The following is a 14,351-nucleotide window of genomic DNA, read 5'->3' as shown; positions in this document are numbered from 1 at the left end:
TTAATCATGGGAAAATTAAAAGAAAAAAAAAGAATATAAATATAAATATATATATATATATATTATAATTGTATTTTGTGGTGAGGAGCCATTATTCTTAAATGAGTGTGACAATTATCTTTTAACCACATCATTTGACGATTAAAAACAGTAACTTGTTATATAAAACATCCACCATCCATTATAGACGTGTATATAAAAAACTAAAATAAAAAAATTAAGAGAGAGAGAGAGAGAGAGAGAGAGAGAGAGAGAGAGAGAGAGAGAGAGATTAAAACTCGTTTATAACTTAAAAAATGTATAACTCTTGCTCCAGTTATAATTTGAATCCATATATGTGTGTAATTGTAATTGTTTTTAATTGTGTCGTGCATATGCACAAGTTCTATGCTAGTTTTAATATAATGCACTTGAAAATTCCGAGTTTAATTGAAAAATAATTCTAATGCTTTTTAGATAATTACTACCAAATTTTTGCTCATGTTGTAATTCTTTTGAAGATATGATTATGATATTCATAAAGATTTGAATTTTTATTATCAATTTTTTTTTTTTTTTTGCATTTTTTCTCTTTATTAATTTTTTTTTTCTTTTCTTGCTATTGTTTTCTTTTTATACAGTTTAAACGTTAAAAGATATTGATAAAAATAAAATAAAAATCAAAGTATAAGATTTTGGGGATTATAATTCAAACATAAGTAGTACTCTCTCTCTGTACCAATTTGTTTGTTTTGTTTAAAAAGTCAAACTTTTTAAGGGAACATCATATATTGTCTTATCTGCCTTATAAAAATGTATAAGTTTACAAAACTACCATTAAATAAATTTATCATCTTTTTTAAAAAGAGTTATTCTTAATGAGGCAACTAAAAAGGTGCCCCAATTAAATTGATCTTTTTAAAATATTAGTTTTTTTTTTTCAAATAGTTTTGAAAATAAAGTAGGGGCATAATAGGAACACTAATAAACTAATAATTTTTATTTTTAGAAATAAACAAATATTTTGGGACATTCCAAAATGGAATAGATGACAAATAAACTGGGACGGAGGTAGTAGTTGATTTTTTCGGGTGAGGCTGGTGCAATTGTTCTTTATGGACAAAAAATTTATTTTATGAGACCATTTCATGAAATAGCTTCTCCTTATAAACCTTGAGTTTTGACCTTGGCTTTAACTGATGTAATTTGTATACCCAATATATATATATATATATATATGGATTCTTCAGATCTTCTAAATTTCTTAAGGTACTCTACCAATAGATTTCTTTGAATTTTAACCTTTTTTTTTTTTAATAATTTAAGGATCTAGATTTTGTTATGTCGGCATTTCACCAACAATACTCTTAAAATAATAAAATAATGTTGCAAAGAAAGCAATTAAAATTACTTGCATATAAACATTTGGTGTACTATGAATTATGGGGGAAAAAAATATAAACATTTGTCTATATTACTTGCATTTAATAATTATAAAACCACTACTGCACACCCTTGATGTAACGGTAGAGTAGAATTTTTATATTGTATAAAAAAAAATTATAAATCCAATTATTGAACAATAAAAATCCTTAAATTTGATGAGTCATGACTCATGAGTGAGCCTTAAAAGGCTTCAACTAGGCTATTTTTATTTTGGGCAGTTTCTCTCCATTTCTAACAAATAGCTACCATATTTTTTAGGAAAAAAAAAAGTCAAGATATTAAATTATATATATTTTCCAAATTTTGATAATATTGACCCTCAAGGTGAGGGCTGTTTTGGAATTAGGCCTTTATAGTTCTCGAAAGACGGCAAAGACCAATTCAACGGGTCGTGTCCTTCACGCCTATCAGCCAAATGTTTCCAAAGAGAAACAGAATGAATTAAATGGTGTCTTTGGTTCCATCGAACTAAGTCAAACGTCCCTCTCCTGCTTCGTCTTTTCCTAAGTAATTACGTGTCATCTTCCTTCGCCCCAATCTTGTCAAGTCAATACGCGCTTTTTCTGTCTACACTTTAGACTTTGTCTTATGGGTGGTAACTAATAACCATCACCCTGTAAAAATAAAAGTTAAATCCCTCAATCTTCCATTTTAACCTTTCAACTTATATTTACTTGTTTCTCCACCCAAAAAAAAAAAAAAAAACTCTACTATTACTTCTTTAATAAGAAGTAAAAAAGAATAGAATTATTGAAACTCTAAAAAAAAAAAAAACTTTAATAAGAATAGAATTAAAAAAAAAAAAAAAAAAAAAAAAAAAACCCTACTATAACTTCTTTAATAAGAAGTAAAGAAGAATAGAATTATTGAAACTCTAAAAAAAATAAATAAATAAAACTTCTTTACTAAGAATAGAATTATTTACCATGATGTTTAAGTAGGATATTTCAAGACTGATTACTTCACACATTTTTTTTTTCTTTTAAAAAATTATTTTTCAAGTTGTAACATGTAGTTATGATAAAAACTTTGTAACTCAGTTGACATTTGCTAATATTTTCAATGAAAATATTTAGGGTGTGAATTCCTTCACCCCTATTATGTGCCTTGGTTTGTTAAAAAAAAAAAAAAACTACTTTAGCTGTTAATAAAATTAGTAAGTTAACTAAGGATATTGTGCAAGAGCCTTACAGTTCAATAGCATTATCTCCTTTCTTTTATGAGGAAAACCATGATTCTAATCTCCCCCTCCCATCTACTTTTTTTTTTTGGCTACAACTTCTACTATTGTTGTTAGATATTTTGTATATTCAATATCGGTTTGATCTCACTTTAGAAGTGGAAGAGTGTTATTATCTCTTTAGAAGAGATTAAGTGAAAGAAACAATAGAAAAAGCAAGTGAAAATACATTCGTTGAATTTTTGTTAGATTGTTGGTAAACATTTGATTGCAACTTGGGGACAAATTTTTAGTGACACATTAGCAACTCTTTTATCATTTTCTAGGGGCATATATTGTCTAAGAATAGTGATTTCATCGTGTAGCTAAGTCATTAAAATTTTCTTATTTCAAAATCTTATTATTAGATTGCATATTTTTTTTATTCTTTTTTACATATCAAATTTTGTGCTAATTGGATGTTATTTACTATTTGATCCATAAAATTATTTTTTATGCATAATTTTTAACTACAAAAACTTAAAATTTAAATATTTGATTGATGACATAACTATTAATTTTTGATCTTCTGAAAATTTTGCAAAAATGGAGAATATAAGAAGAAAATATAATCAATGGTAAATTTATCAAAATTCACATCTAATATAAAGATATTTAGTAAAATTGTAGCCAATGACTACAATCAAGTTTGTAGTTAAACTTTTTCCATCTTTATGACTGTTAATATTGAGAGGGTATCTCTAAAAAAGTTTCAAGAGAGTTTTTCCATATTTTTCCTTAATAATTAATATTAAGATGCTGGTGCTAATATGAAATTACCTTTTGTGGCTCTGAATATTAATGGATCTTATTCTTAATATTAAGATGACGTTGCTGATGTAGAGATTAATCGGTGAGATAACGGTCTTCATGCTTTATTTTTACTATTATACTACTAATTTTGTAGAAAACTTGGACTAATGGTTTTGTAACTTTTGTCAATCAACAGGAGCATGTCAGGAGCGTCCTAACTAGTAGCATATGGACACTCCCTTATTCTCCCATTGAGTAAAACTTGGGGTTCAAATCCACCCTCTTCACTTAACAGGAGAAAAGATAAGTGAGAAGAAGAGCATTGATACCTAACTTACAGCGTGCCTAAGGGTTTTGAGGCTCAAAATCAAGAATATTGACAAAGATAAGTCGGAGGGATAACAATATGACTTACTAATAAGCTTTTTTATTTATTTTTATTTATAATTTTAATTTAATTTATTTTAGTGCGGACTTTATTGAATTAAAACAAGTTCAACAGAAGCTACAACACTGAAATCCAGCAGCCACACTACAAAAAACACAGCATCAAACTAACAAGTAATAGCACCACAGCAACTACAACCCAACGGCAACACTACAACAGTCGCAACATCAACTCCAGATACCTAAGAGTATACTCTAGAATATAGATGTATATATTTTGACAATAAAGCAAATTATTGACACAACACAAGTTTGATAGAATTGCAATGCGCTGTATCATTAATGCCACTTAGTGATAATAAAAGTACAAATTTTACCGACCATTTGTTGGCCTGATCTCAATCCCTTCAAAAATGAGGCCAGACATCCACCTACCAGATTCTACATCCATAAGTCTAATCTTGAGTTCATCCTCTTTTCCTCCCTCATTGAAAAACTCACCCATCTTAGTCTATGACCATCCATCTTTTCTCTTCAGCCTTGGATCCTTGGCACGTGAGCGCAAAAAAACAGTTTGTTCATAAACTTCACCTCCTTGAGTAGTTTTAATTGAAGCATTTAAAGGACGACAGCTACCAAATCCAGTGGCTCCTCTCCTCAACTTGAACACAAGGTAAGCAGCATAGTTTGTTTTCGGAGACAGCATGGAAGTACTTATCTTGCAACAGATGACAAACAGCAACGCAAGATCAAGTTTAGCTACCTGTGAGAACCTGTTTGATTTTTACATGTACATAATTAAGAACTAAATGAAAGGCGTAATTAAAAAAAAAAAAAGGAGGAGTGCGAAAGTAGAGCAGGGACAGACCTGGATTTAGGGAGAAACATGGATTGAGGTTTAGAAACCCAACTCCAATACAGAGGAGGATTACCCCATATAATGCACTGGTCCCTTGCAGAGAGAAGGTAACATTTCTTACCACTCAATTTGTCCAAGAAAAAGCTCTGATAGAAAGAAAGAAAGAAAATGAGCACAGATATGGTTATTCAGCATAGTGCAACTTTCATTGGCCACAAGAATACATTCAACAAAATCATTCATAATTTTATCTCAGAGATAACAGCTCCTTTTTTTTTTTTTTTTTGGGGGTGTTTTTTGATTCTATTCTTCTATTTGCTGATGGCGCTATAACTAACTCCATGCATGATCACACATAACTCATTCAAACCAAGCACAATTTCAAGTCCATAGTGAAACAAACCCACCCAATCTTGCTCCTTCCACTGGCATAAGACTTTAGGGCTGCAAACGAGGCCGTTCCAGCTGAGTATTAAAAGTTCAAGTTTATTCATTTAATTTTATTTCGAACAAGAGCCAAGCTAGAGCTTCTCATCAAACAAGATTACATGTTTAACAATTCAAGTTTGGTTCATTTACTTGTCAAGCAAGCTCGAGCTACTTGATTAACTTATTCTTTTTCTATATAAAGCAAAACCATAACTAAATTGTTTTACCCCTTCACAAATCTACAAAACTACTAATGGATTATTTATGTTATGAATAAACTATAGGATAAATTTTACTAACATACTCTAAGGTTTGGGCTAGTACCAACTAGGTCCACAACATTTCAAACTTGACCATTTCAGTACCTATACTCAAACAGCTTGTAACGCTGTTATTTATTTTTGTTTCTTTCTCTTACTTTGAGACTTGTCTTCTCTCTATACTCAAACAGCTTGTAACGCAACATCAACTACAGATACACTACTATACTCTAGAATCTAGATGTTAAATATTTTGACAATAAAGCAAAGTATTGACACAAGACAAGTTTGATAGAATTGCAACATGGTGTATTATCAATGCTACTTAGTGATAATAAAAGCACAAATTTTACTGACCATTTGTTGGCCTGATCTCAATCCCTTCAAAAACAAGGCCAGACTTACACCTTCCAGATTCTATCTCCCTAAGTCTAATCTCCAGTTCATCATTTTTTCCTCCTTCATTGAAAAAGTCACCCATCTTAGCCTCTAACCATCCATCTTTTCTCTGCAGCCTTGGCTCCCTGGCAAGCGAGCTCAAACAAACAGTTTGTTCATACACTTCACCTCCTTGGGTAGTTGTAATTGAAGCATTTAAAGGATAACGGCTACCAAATCCACTGGCTCTGCTCCTCAACTTGAACACAAGGTAAGTGGCATAGTTTGTTTTTGGAGACAGCATGGAAGTACTTATCTTGCAATGGATGTCAAACCGCCACACAAGATCAAGTACAGCTACCTGCAAGAACCTGTTTGGTTTTTACATGTACATAATTAAGAACTAAATGAAAGGCCTAAACAAAAACCAAAAAAAAAAAAAAAAAGGAAATGCGAAAGTAGTAGGGACAGACCTAGATTTAGGTAGAAACCTGGATTCAGGTTTAGAAACCCAACTCTAAAATGGAGTGTCACCCCATATAATGCACAGGTCCCTTGCAGAGAGAAGGTAGCATTTCTTACCACTCAATTTGTCCAAGAAAAAGCTCTGCTAGAAAGAAAGAAAGAAAATGAGCACAGATATGGTTATATTCAGCATGGTGCTACTTTTATTGGCCACAAGCATACATTCAACAAAATCATTCATAATTCAGAGATAGCAGCTCCTTTTTTTGTGTTTTTTGTTTTTGATTCTGTTCTTCTATTTGCTGATGGTGCTATAACTAAATTCATGCATGATCACACATAACCAATTCAAACCAAACACAATTTCGAGAGTCCATAGTGAAACGAACTTGCTCCTTCCATGCGCATAAGAATTTAGGGCTGCAAACGAGCCGAAACCAACCGAGTAATAAAAGTTCAAACTTGTTCATTTAATTTTATTTTCAACACAAGCCAAGCTGGAGCTTATCATCAAACAAGATTACACATTCAAGCAAAGTTGAGCTACTTTATTAACTTATATTTTTTTCTTATATATAGCAAAACCATAACTAAAATATTTTACCCCTTCACAAATATATGAATTTTTACTACAAATGGATTGTTTATGATAAACATATACTACAAATAATTTTCTTTAAGCAGTTAGGCATATTGAGTTTCAGGACAAAAGAAATTGAAAGCTCAAAAGGGTTTTGGCCCTTTTGGGCTTTGAAAGGAGACATAACTATCAAAACCCAAACCAACAAGTGAGCGAGTTGGAGTTGTAGAAGAGGGAAAAGAAGGAAAGTACCATTGAATTGCGGTCAATTAAAATGGGGTTATCGGAGAGATGGAGGTAGAGCTGTTTCAAAGAAGTGAAATGCAAGTGAGCCGATGTTGTGGAACGGATGGCGAGCCAATCAGGAGGCAAAAATGTAACCCAGTTTTCGTCGGACTCACCAGCCTCACGGAATTTTTGCGAAACCGCACACCCTCTGCACCATTCTTTAGGATTCAACCGTGATACTATTTCCCTCATGCACTCCTCCGGTAATTCTGGATTTGAGCGTAACCGCTCACGTTCTGCCTCTCCCATCTTTTTCTTCTCTAATTTTCTCTCTCTCTCTCTCTCTCTCTCTCGCTCTCTCATATCATAGTGAGGCTTCAGGAAAGTTTTGAGGCTCGGTTTTGTTTGGCGCCGGCGGTTCTTTATCCAGGTTAATTCAGTTACTCATCTGAGGTTAACCAGTTAAAGTTTTGCCCAATGCCTAAAACATGACTAAATATTTAATTTTATTCTACTTTTATGTCTTCTTTTTCTAAAAACACAAAAAATATAAAAATACAAGACTAAATAAAATAAAAAACAATTTATCAGAACACTTGCATCATAGGATTTTAAACTACAAGTAGGCATCTTAAATTTTGGTTAAATTTCAGGTGCGTAAATTGTCAAATTTTTAAACTACAAGCAAACAATTAAAATTTCAGTCAAATCATAGGTAGATAAGTTGTAATTTGCCTTTATTTATTTATATTTTTTTCGAACTTGGGCTTGAATTAGTTTAACACCAAACAAATTTTTATGTTTAAGCTTGGCTTATTTTATTATCGAAAAAGCTCAAATTTTTTCAAGAATTACTTGATTAATTTATTCTTTTTCATTATAAAATCATGACTAAAATGTTTTATCTTTTCATGATTTTATGAAAATTATAAATAATAATTTAATTCCATATGAACATATTGATAAACTTATACAATTCAATTTCAAATTTATATAAATATATTTTTAGACAAGTATACATATGAAAATATAGTATTACATGTAGTTAATTGACGTCTCTTGTTCACAAGCTTATTGAGGAACATATTATTATGTTTGAATTTGACTTGTTTAATAATAATTTTTTTTACACAAATAATAATTTATTTTAAACTTAGAACATTCTCATCAACCTAGCTAAAGCAACATATAGTATTAAAAAAAAAAAAAAAAAAAAAACTAAACTCACCCAAAACTTCCACACATTGGCCTTAATATTTTGCCCTAAAAACTTAACAATGAACAGTGTCCTCCATACATCTATTGAGCGCTATCCACTCAATACACCAGATAAAAATCTTATTTTATTCACAATTTGAGACTGATGAGTTAAAAAAAAGTTTATGTTAATGGGTACCCCTAAGGTAATGGTTAGAAAACAATTTTAGGAAAGTTTTTATAGAGAATATAAAAAGCTGTAAAAAACATTATTGCTTTTTTTTTTTTTTTAATAAAAGATTCTATAAATATTTCTTAAACCAATGTCCTTAGGGTATCTGTTAACTTTTTCCTTAAATAATATATTTGTGGAGAAAGAAATAATATTAAAATAGAATAATGATGAATTACTGAGGTTGATGTAATTGTCTGTAAGTAGTAGATTAACTAAACTAATAAAAGTGAGTATTTAAGACTAAATTTGACTAAAAACTCACTAGGTTGATGTGAATGCTGTTGAGACTTGAACTTAAACAAGCTTTTTCTCAAGCCAAACTCGTTCTATTCTTGTTTATTTACAACCCTATTTGCCGTATTTTGATAGAGACATATTAACATTTTTACCCTTAAAAAAAGTTATATGGCCTACAGAGTGTGAGTGGCTATTTGGTCTCTTAGCTCTCAGTTGCTGAGCCTGGGATTACCTGCATGTGTTTGTCCAGATGATTAAGGGGGCATTTTGTGTTGTCTCTCGTATTAAGGTCTACAGAGGACAGGTAATCTCTTTCAATGAATTCCTAATTTTATGCATTCTAGATTGAAGTAACTAAGATTGTTTTTGTAATTTTTGTGCTCTCAAATAGGTTTTTAAGATTTTTCGGTATTGGTCTGATCCAAATCATTTCATGACTCGATTAGAAATGTATGCAATATTCTTTATTTGTGGAAGGAATTATGTGTATTGTATAGTCTGTATGTAGTTATTTTAATGGAAATTTGGGGAAAATTAGTCTTTTTTTTTTCCTTCTTCGATCCACTTTATCTACAAAATCAATGTCAAGCTATACAAAAAAAGTAATGCGGAATATTATTGTGGACGACTAAATTTCTCGTTTGAAATAAGTCAAACGAGTAAAAATAGTTTCACAAATGCGAATTTGTATTGATGAATGTGGTATAATTTTCTGTAATTACAAAAGATATCCTTTGATTCGATCTTCTTGAAAGACTTGTTGATTGGAATTGTAATAATGTAATTTTGATTTGAACACAAAATATCCTTTAATTTGGTTGAGGGATAGATCGAAGATTGTTGAAACAAAATTACAATGAATCTCTGGCTATGAGCTTGTTAGAAATCCCTTGTTCTTTCACGTTCTTCGTGTTCTTCATGTTCTTGATGTGTTCTTCGTCTTCGAAGGTTTGTGGTGAAGTTTTCGGGGCTTTAGAGGCTTGAATCCGTAGAGCTTCGCTGATTTGTGGTTTGTGATGTTTCTGGAGGCTTTTGAGCTTGATTCCAGTGAACTTTGAGATCTAGGAATACGATTTGGATGATTCCTCTTCGAATGTTCTTTGTATTCGAAGGTTTGTGATGGAAATTCTTCGGGGCTTTAGAGGCTTGAATCTGTAGAGCTTCGCTGATTTGTGGTTTGTGATGTTTCTGGAGGCTTTTGAGCTTGTTCCAGTGAACTTTGAGATCTAGGAATACGATTTGGATGATTCTTCTTCGAATGTTCTTTGTATTCGAAGGTTTGTGATGGAAGTTCTTCGGTGCTTTAGAGGCTTGAATCCGCAGAACTTCACTGATTTGTGATTTGTTGATGTTTTGGACACTTTAGGCTTGATTCCGCAAACTTTTGGATCTAGGCGGATGATTTGGATGATTTTCTCTTCGAATGTTCTTCATATTTGAAGTTGAAGTTCCTGGAGGCTTTAGAGCTTGTTCCAGCAGAGCTTTTGGACTTCTGAGTGCTTCCAATGGCCTGGTCCCTCCCAAATGTCTCAGGAAGGCTTCTATTTATAGGAGTTTTGGGGTAGGTAAGCGACACGTGGCGGAGTCTGATTGGTGACACATGGCATAGCTCGATTGGTCCGCTTATGTCATCGCTTGCACATGCTGGAATGATTGTGTCATCGCTTACACGTGCGAGGTTGCTAAGGTCATTGCTTACACGTGCGAGGCTGCTTATGAATTTATGACCATGGCTTGATTCACCAAGATCTTGTACTTTGAGTTTGTTCATTAAAGTTGCAATTTGGAGGTCCTTATCTTCAAGTGCTTTTGTGAGAAGGACGACCCTTTGTTCCATTTCGACCATCTTTTCTTCCATTGTAGAGGTGTTAGTCATCATGACTGACACAACTTCCCAAGATGATGGAGAAGGAAGTGAATTGAAGTGAGCACATGAAATCTCATTTTTTGGGTTCCCTTTGATGGGAGAAAGATCATGTGACCAACTTCTTGTGAAGGAAGAAGGGGATTTGCCCCCATACTTGAGGTGTTCCAAGGTGGAGATGTCCTTGTTGATGACTTTGTTTCTTGTAAGAGGGTCTAAGGAGATGATTGTCTGGACCTTGGCTTCCTTGGTTGATTGATATTGAAGTTGATTATTTGCTTTGGGTTGGCTACAATTGATTACACCAATGTAGTTGTTGGTGGTAGCCATACCAAGTTCAGTTGAAGTAGCTGTTGAAGCTTGGATGTTCTTGCTAGAGGCCATTTGAGCTGGTAGCAAGATGATGAAGATTTCTTTCTTTAAAGGAGAATGAGATGAGAGGCAGAGAGGTCCCACTGGGCGTGCCAGAATATGTGGACGACCAAATTTCTCGGTTCGAAATAAAGTCAAACGAGTAAAATAGTGTCACAAATGTGAATTTGTATTGATGAATGTGTGGTACAATTCTCTGTAATTACAAAAGAGTGATCCTCCGATTCGATCTCCTTAAAAGATTTGTTGATTAGAATTGTGGTAATGTGATTTTGATTTGAACACAAGATATCCTTCAATTTGGTTGAGGGATAGATCGAAGATTGTTGAAACAGAATTACAATGAATCTCTGGCTATGAGCTTGTTAGAAATCCCTTGTTCTTCACGTTCTTCATGTTCTTCGTGTGTTCTTCATGTTCTTGATGTGTTCTTCGTCTTCGAAGGTTTGTGGTGGAAGTTCTTCGGGGCTTTAGAGGCTTGAATCCGTAGAGCTTCGCTGATTTGTGGTTTGTGATGTTTTTGGAGGCTTTTGAGCTTGATTCCAGTGAACTTTGAGATTTAGGAATATGATTTGGATGATTCCTCTTTGAATGTTCTTCGTACTTTAAGGTTTGTGGTGGAAGTTCTTCGGGGCTTTAAAGGCTTGAATCCGTAGAGCTTCACTGATTTGTGATTTGTTGATGTTTTCGGACACTTTAGGCTTGATTCCCGCAGACTTTTGGATCTAGGCGGATGATTTGGATGATTTTCCTTCGAATGTTCTTCGTATTCGAAGTTGAAGTTCTTGAAGTTCTTGGAGGCTTTAGAGCTTGGTTCCGGCAGAGCTTCTGGACTTCTGAGTGCTTCCAATGGCCTGGTCCTCTCTCTAAATCTCTAGATCTCCTTCTCAGCTCTCTTCAGATCCCTTTGAAATGCCTTAGGAAGGCTTCTATTTATAGGAGTTTAGGGGTAGGTAAGTGACACGTGGCGGAGTCTGATTGGTGACACGTGGCAGACCTTGATTGGTCCGCTTATGTCATCGCTTGCACATGCTAGACTGATTGTGTCATCGCTTACACGTGCGAAACTGATTATGTCATCGCTTACATGTGCGATGATACATGATTGGTTCTTGCATGACACTTGGCGAATTTCTATTGGCTTCTGAATAGTAATGGTAAAACCTAACAGCAGTATGTGGTGCTCTGTAATTGGCTGCATTTTGTGGTCTTGGTAGTGTGATGTGTCAGCTTGTGATAGGTCGGGAATTTTCCCTCTCTACAGCTGTAAGGCTATAAAGCGTTGCTCAGTCAGCTGCAAAGCATTCAATGCTATGTTAGCAGCTTTTTCTTAGATATTTCATAGCTCTACTTTGTCCTTTTCCTTCTTAATACCTATCATCTATGTAGAATGGTTTGAAGCGTTACCCTTGATGGCAAACCATACCTTCTGACCTCGGCCTCGCCCAGCCAAGGAGGGATTCTTCCTCAAGGCACCCCCCCCCCCCGGGTGGCTTTAATAGGATTTTTCTTTTCACTTACTAATGTAGATCCTTATGAAGTGTTTTACTCGTCCTTAGATTGTTTGGTGTCCTCGAGTTGGGCCCTTAGCCCAATATATACGTAGATATGGGCTCTTGGACCTTTCCCCCCTACACTAATCATACTTAGAACACAAGCAAAGAATTTATAATTTTACTTAGGCTACGTTTCGTTGGAGGTGAAATAGGAAGGATAAAAAAGAAATGAAAGAAAATAGGAATTTAGGTTGTTTGGAAAGGAGAGAAAGTGGGAGGATTTTTGGTGGGGCCCATTCCCTGGCCCACCAAAAAATGATCCCTCTATTTTAAAGAGAAAACAAGCATAAAAGGTTGATACAATTAGTGTTAGTAAATTACCCCAATTAATACTGATTACTTACCACTCCTTTCTTCTCTCTTTCGCAAGCCACTTATGTCTCACACCCTTTTTTTTTTTTCAACATGTATTTGGCTATTTGCTTTTCTTTTCTTTTTTTTCTTTTTTTCTTCTTTTTCCTCTCAACGTGCTTTCTTTGGATTTGGGTTAAAAAACAAAATCAACTGTGGGTTTTTTTTTTCTTTTCTTAATTAACGTTTTTTTAATTGAATGGTGGTGTTTATACAAGAGAGAGAGAGAGAGAGAGAGAGAGAGTTATTTTGGTAATTTTAAGGTTTTGGGGATATTTTGGTCATTTTTTAGGTTCTAGGGGGTATTTTGGTAATTTTTGGCTTTCAGGGGTATTTTGGTCATTTTTTGGATTTTTGGGGTATTTTGGTTATTTTCTGGATTTTGGAGGTATTTTGGTCATTTTTTTTGAGTTTTGGGAGTATTTTGGTAATTTTCAGGTTTTGGGGGTATTTTGGTCATTTTTGAAGACTTTAGAGTACTTTGGTCATTTTCACTTTAGTGGCATTTTGGTAATTTTGATAATTGGGTAATTGAGTGGGTTGGGATTTACCCATAATAATTGGGTTGGGTTGGATTTGAGTTATAAAGAATTAGTTAAATGGGTTTTGAATGGGTAAATGGATTTTATATACCCAACCCAATTATGCCCACCCCAAACTCACTCAAACCCGCCCATTTGCCACCCCTACTCCAGATACACTAGAATATAGATGTTATATATTTTGACAATAAAGCAAATTATTGACGCAACACAAGTTTGATAGAATTGCAATGCGCTGTATCATTAATGCCACTTAGTGATAATAAAAGTACAAATTTTACCGACCATTTGTTGGCCTGATCTCAATCCCTTCAAAAATGGGGCCAGACTTCCACCTACCAGATTCTACATCCATAAGTCTAATATTGAGTTCATCCTCTTTTCCTCCCTCATTGAAAAACTCACCCATCTTAGTCTCTGACCATCCATCTTTTCTCTTCAGCCTTGGATCCTTGGCACGTGAGCGCAAAAAAACAGTTTGTTCATAAACTTCACCTCCTTGAGCAGTTTTAATTGAAGCATTTAAAGGACGACGGCTACCAAATCCAGTGATAGTTTGTTTTCGGAGACAGCATGGAAGTACTTATCTTGCAACAGATGACAAACAGCAACGCAAGATCAAGTTTAGCTACCTGCGAGAACCTGTTTGATTTTTACATGTACATAATTAAGAACTAAATGAAAGGCGTAATTTAAAAAAAAAAAAAAAAAAAGGAGTGCGAAAGTAGAGCAGGGACAGACCTGGATTTAGGGAGAAACATGGATTGAGGTTTAGAAACCCAACTCCAATACAGAGGAGGATTACCCCATATAATGCACTGGTCCCTTGCAGAGAGAAGGTAACAGTTCTTACCACTCAATTTGTCCAAGAAAAATCTCTGATAGAAAGAAAGAAAGAAGATGAGCACAGATATGGTTATTCAGCATAGTGCAACTTTCATTGGCCACAAGAATACATTCAACAAAATCATTCATAATTTTATCCCAGAGATAACAGCTCCTTTTTTTTTTTTT

The 14,351-nt window shown here is 33.8% G+C and overlaps 1 protein-coding gene across 1 annotated transcript in view; it reads right to left on the bottom strand.

The window, feature by feature from the left end:
• Nucleotides 1-4,656: 4,656 nt before the first annotated feature.
• LOC112040241 (uncharacterized) overlaps nucleotides 4,657-14,351 on the bottom strand; it is an 11,753-nt gene continuing 2,058 nt past the window's right edge. Inside the window, exons 4-8 of the mRNA XM_065781134.1 lie at nucleotides 13,970-13,979; nucleotides 13,623-13,873; nucleotides 10,143-10,905; nucleotides 5,690-6,081; nucleotides 4,657-4,789 (exon numbers count right to left, since the gene is read on the bottom strand). Of these exons, the coding sequence (XP_065637206.1) occupies nucleotides 4,761-4,789; nucleotides 5,690-6,081; nucleotides 10,143-10,905; nucleotides 13,623-13,873; nucleotides 13,970-13,979 (1,445 nt within the window). The 3' untranslated portion in view covers nucleotides 4,657-4,760. The remainder of the gene's footprint in view (nucleotides 4,790-5,689; nucleotides 6,082-10,142; nucleotides 10,906-13,622; nucleotides 13,874-13,969; nucleotides 13,980-14,351) is intronic.

Source organism: Quercus suber, unplaced genomic scaffold (assembly GCF_002906115.3).
Source record: "Quercus suber isolate HL8 unplaced genomic scaffold, Cork oak 2.0 scaffold_257, whole genome shotgun sequence".
Taxonomy (NCBI): Eukaryota; Viridiplantae; Streptophyta; class Magnoliopsida; order Fagales; family Fagaceae; genus Quercus; species Quercus suber.
Note: the sequence above shows the minus strand (reverse complement) of the source record. Positions and strands in the feature narration are given on the sequence as shown.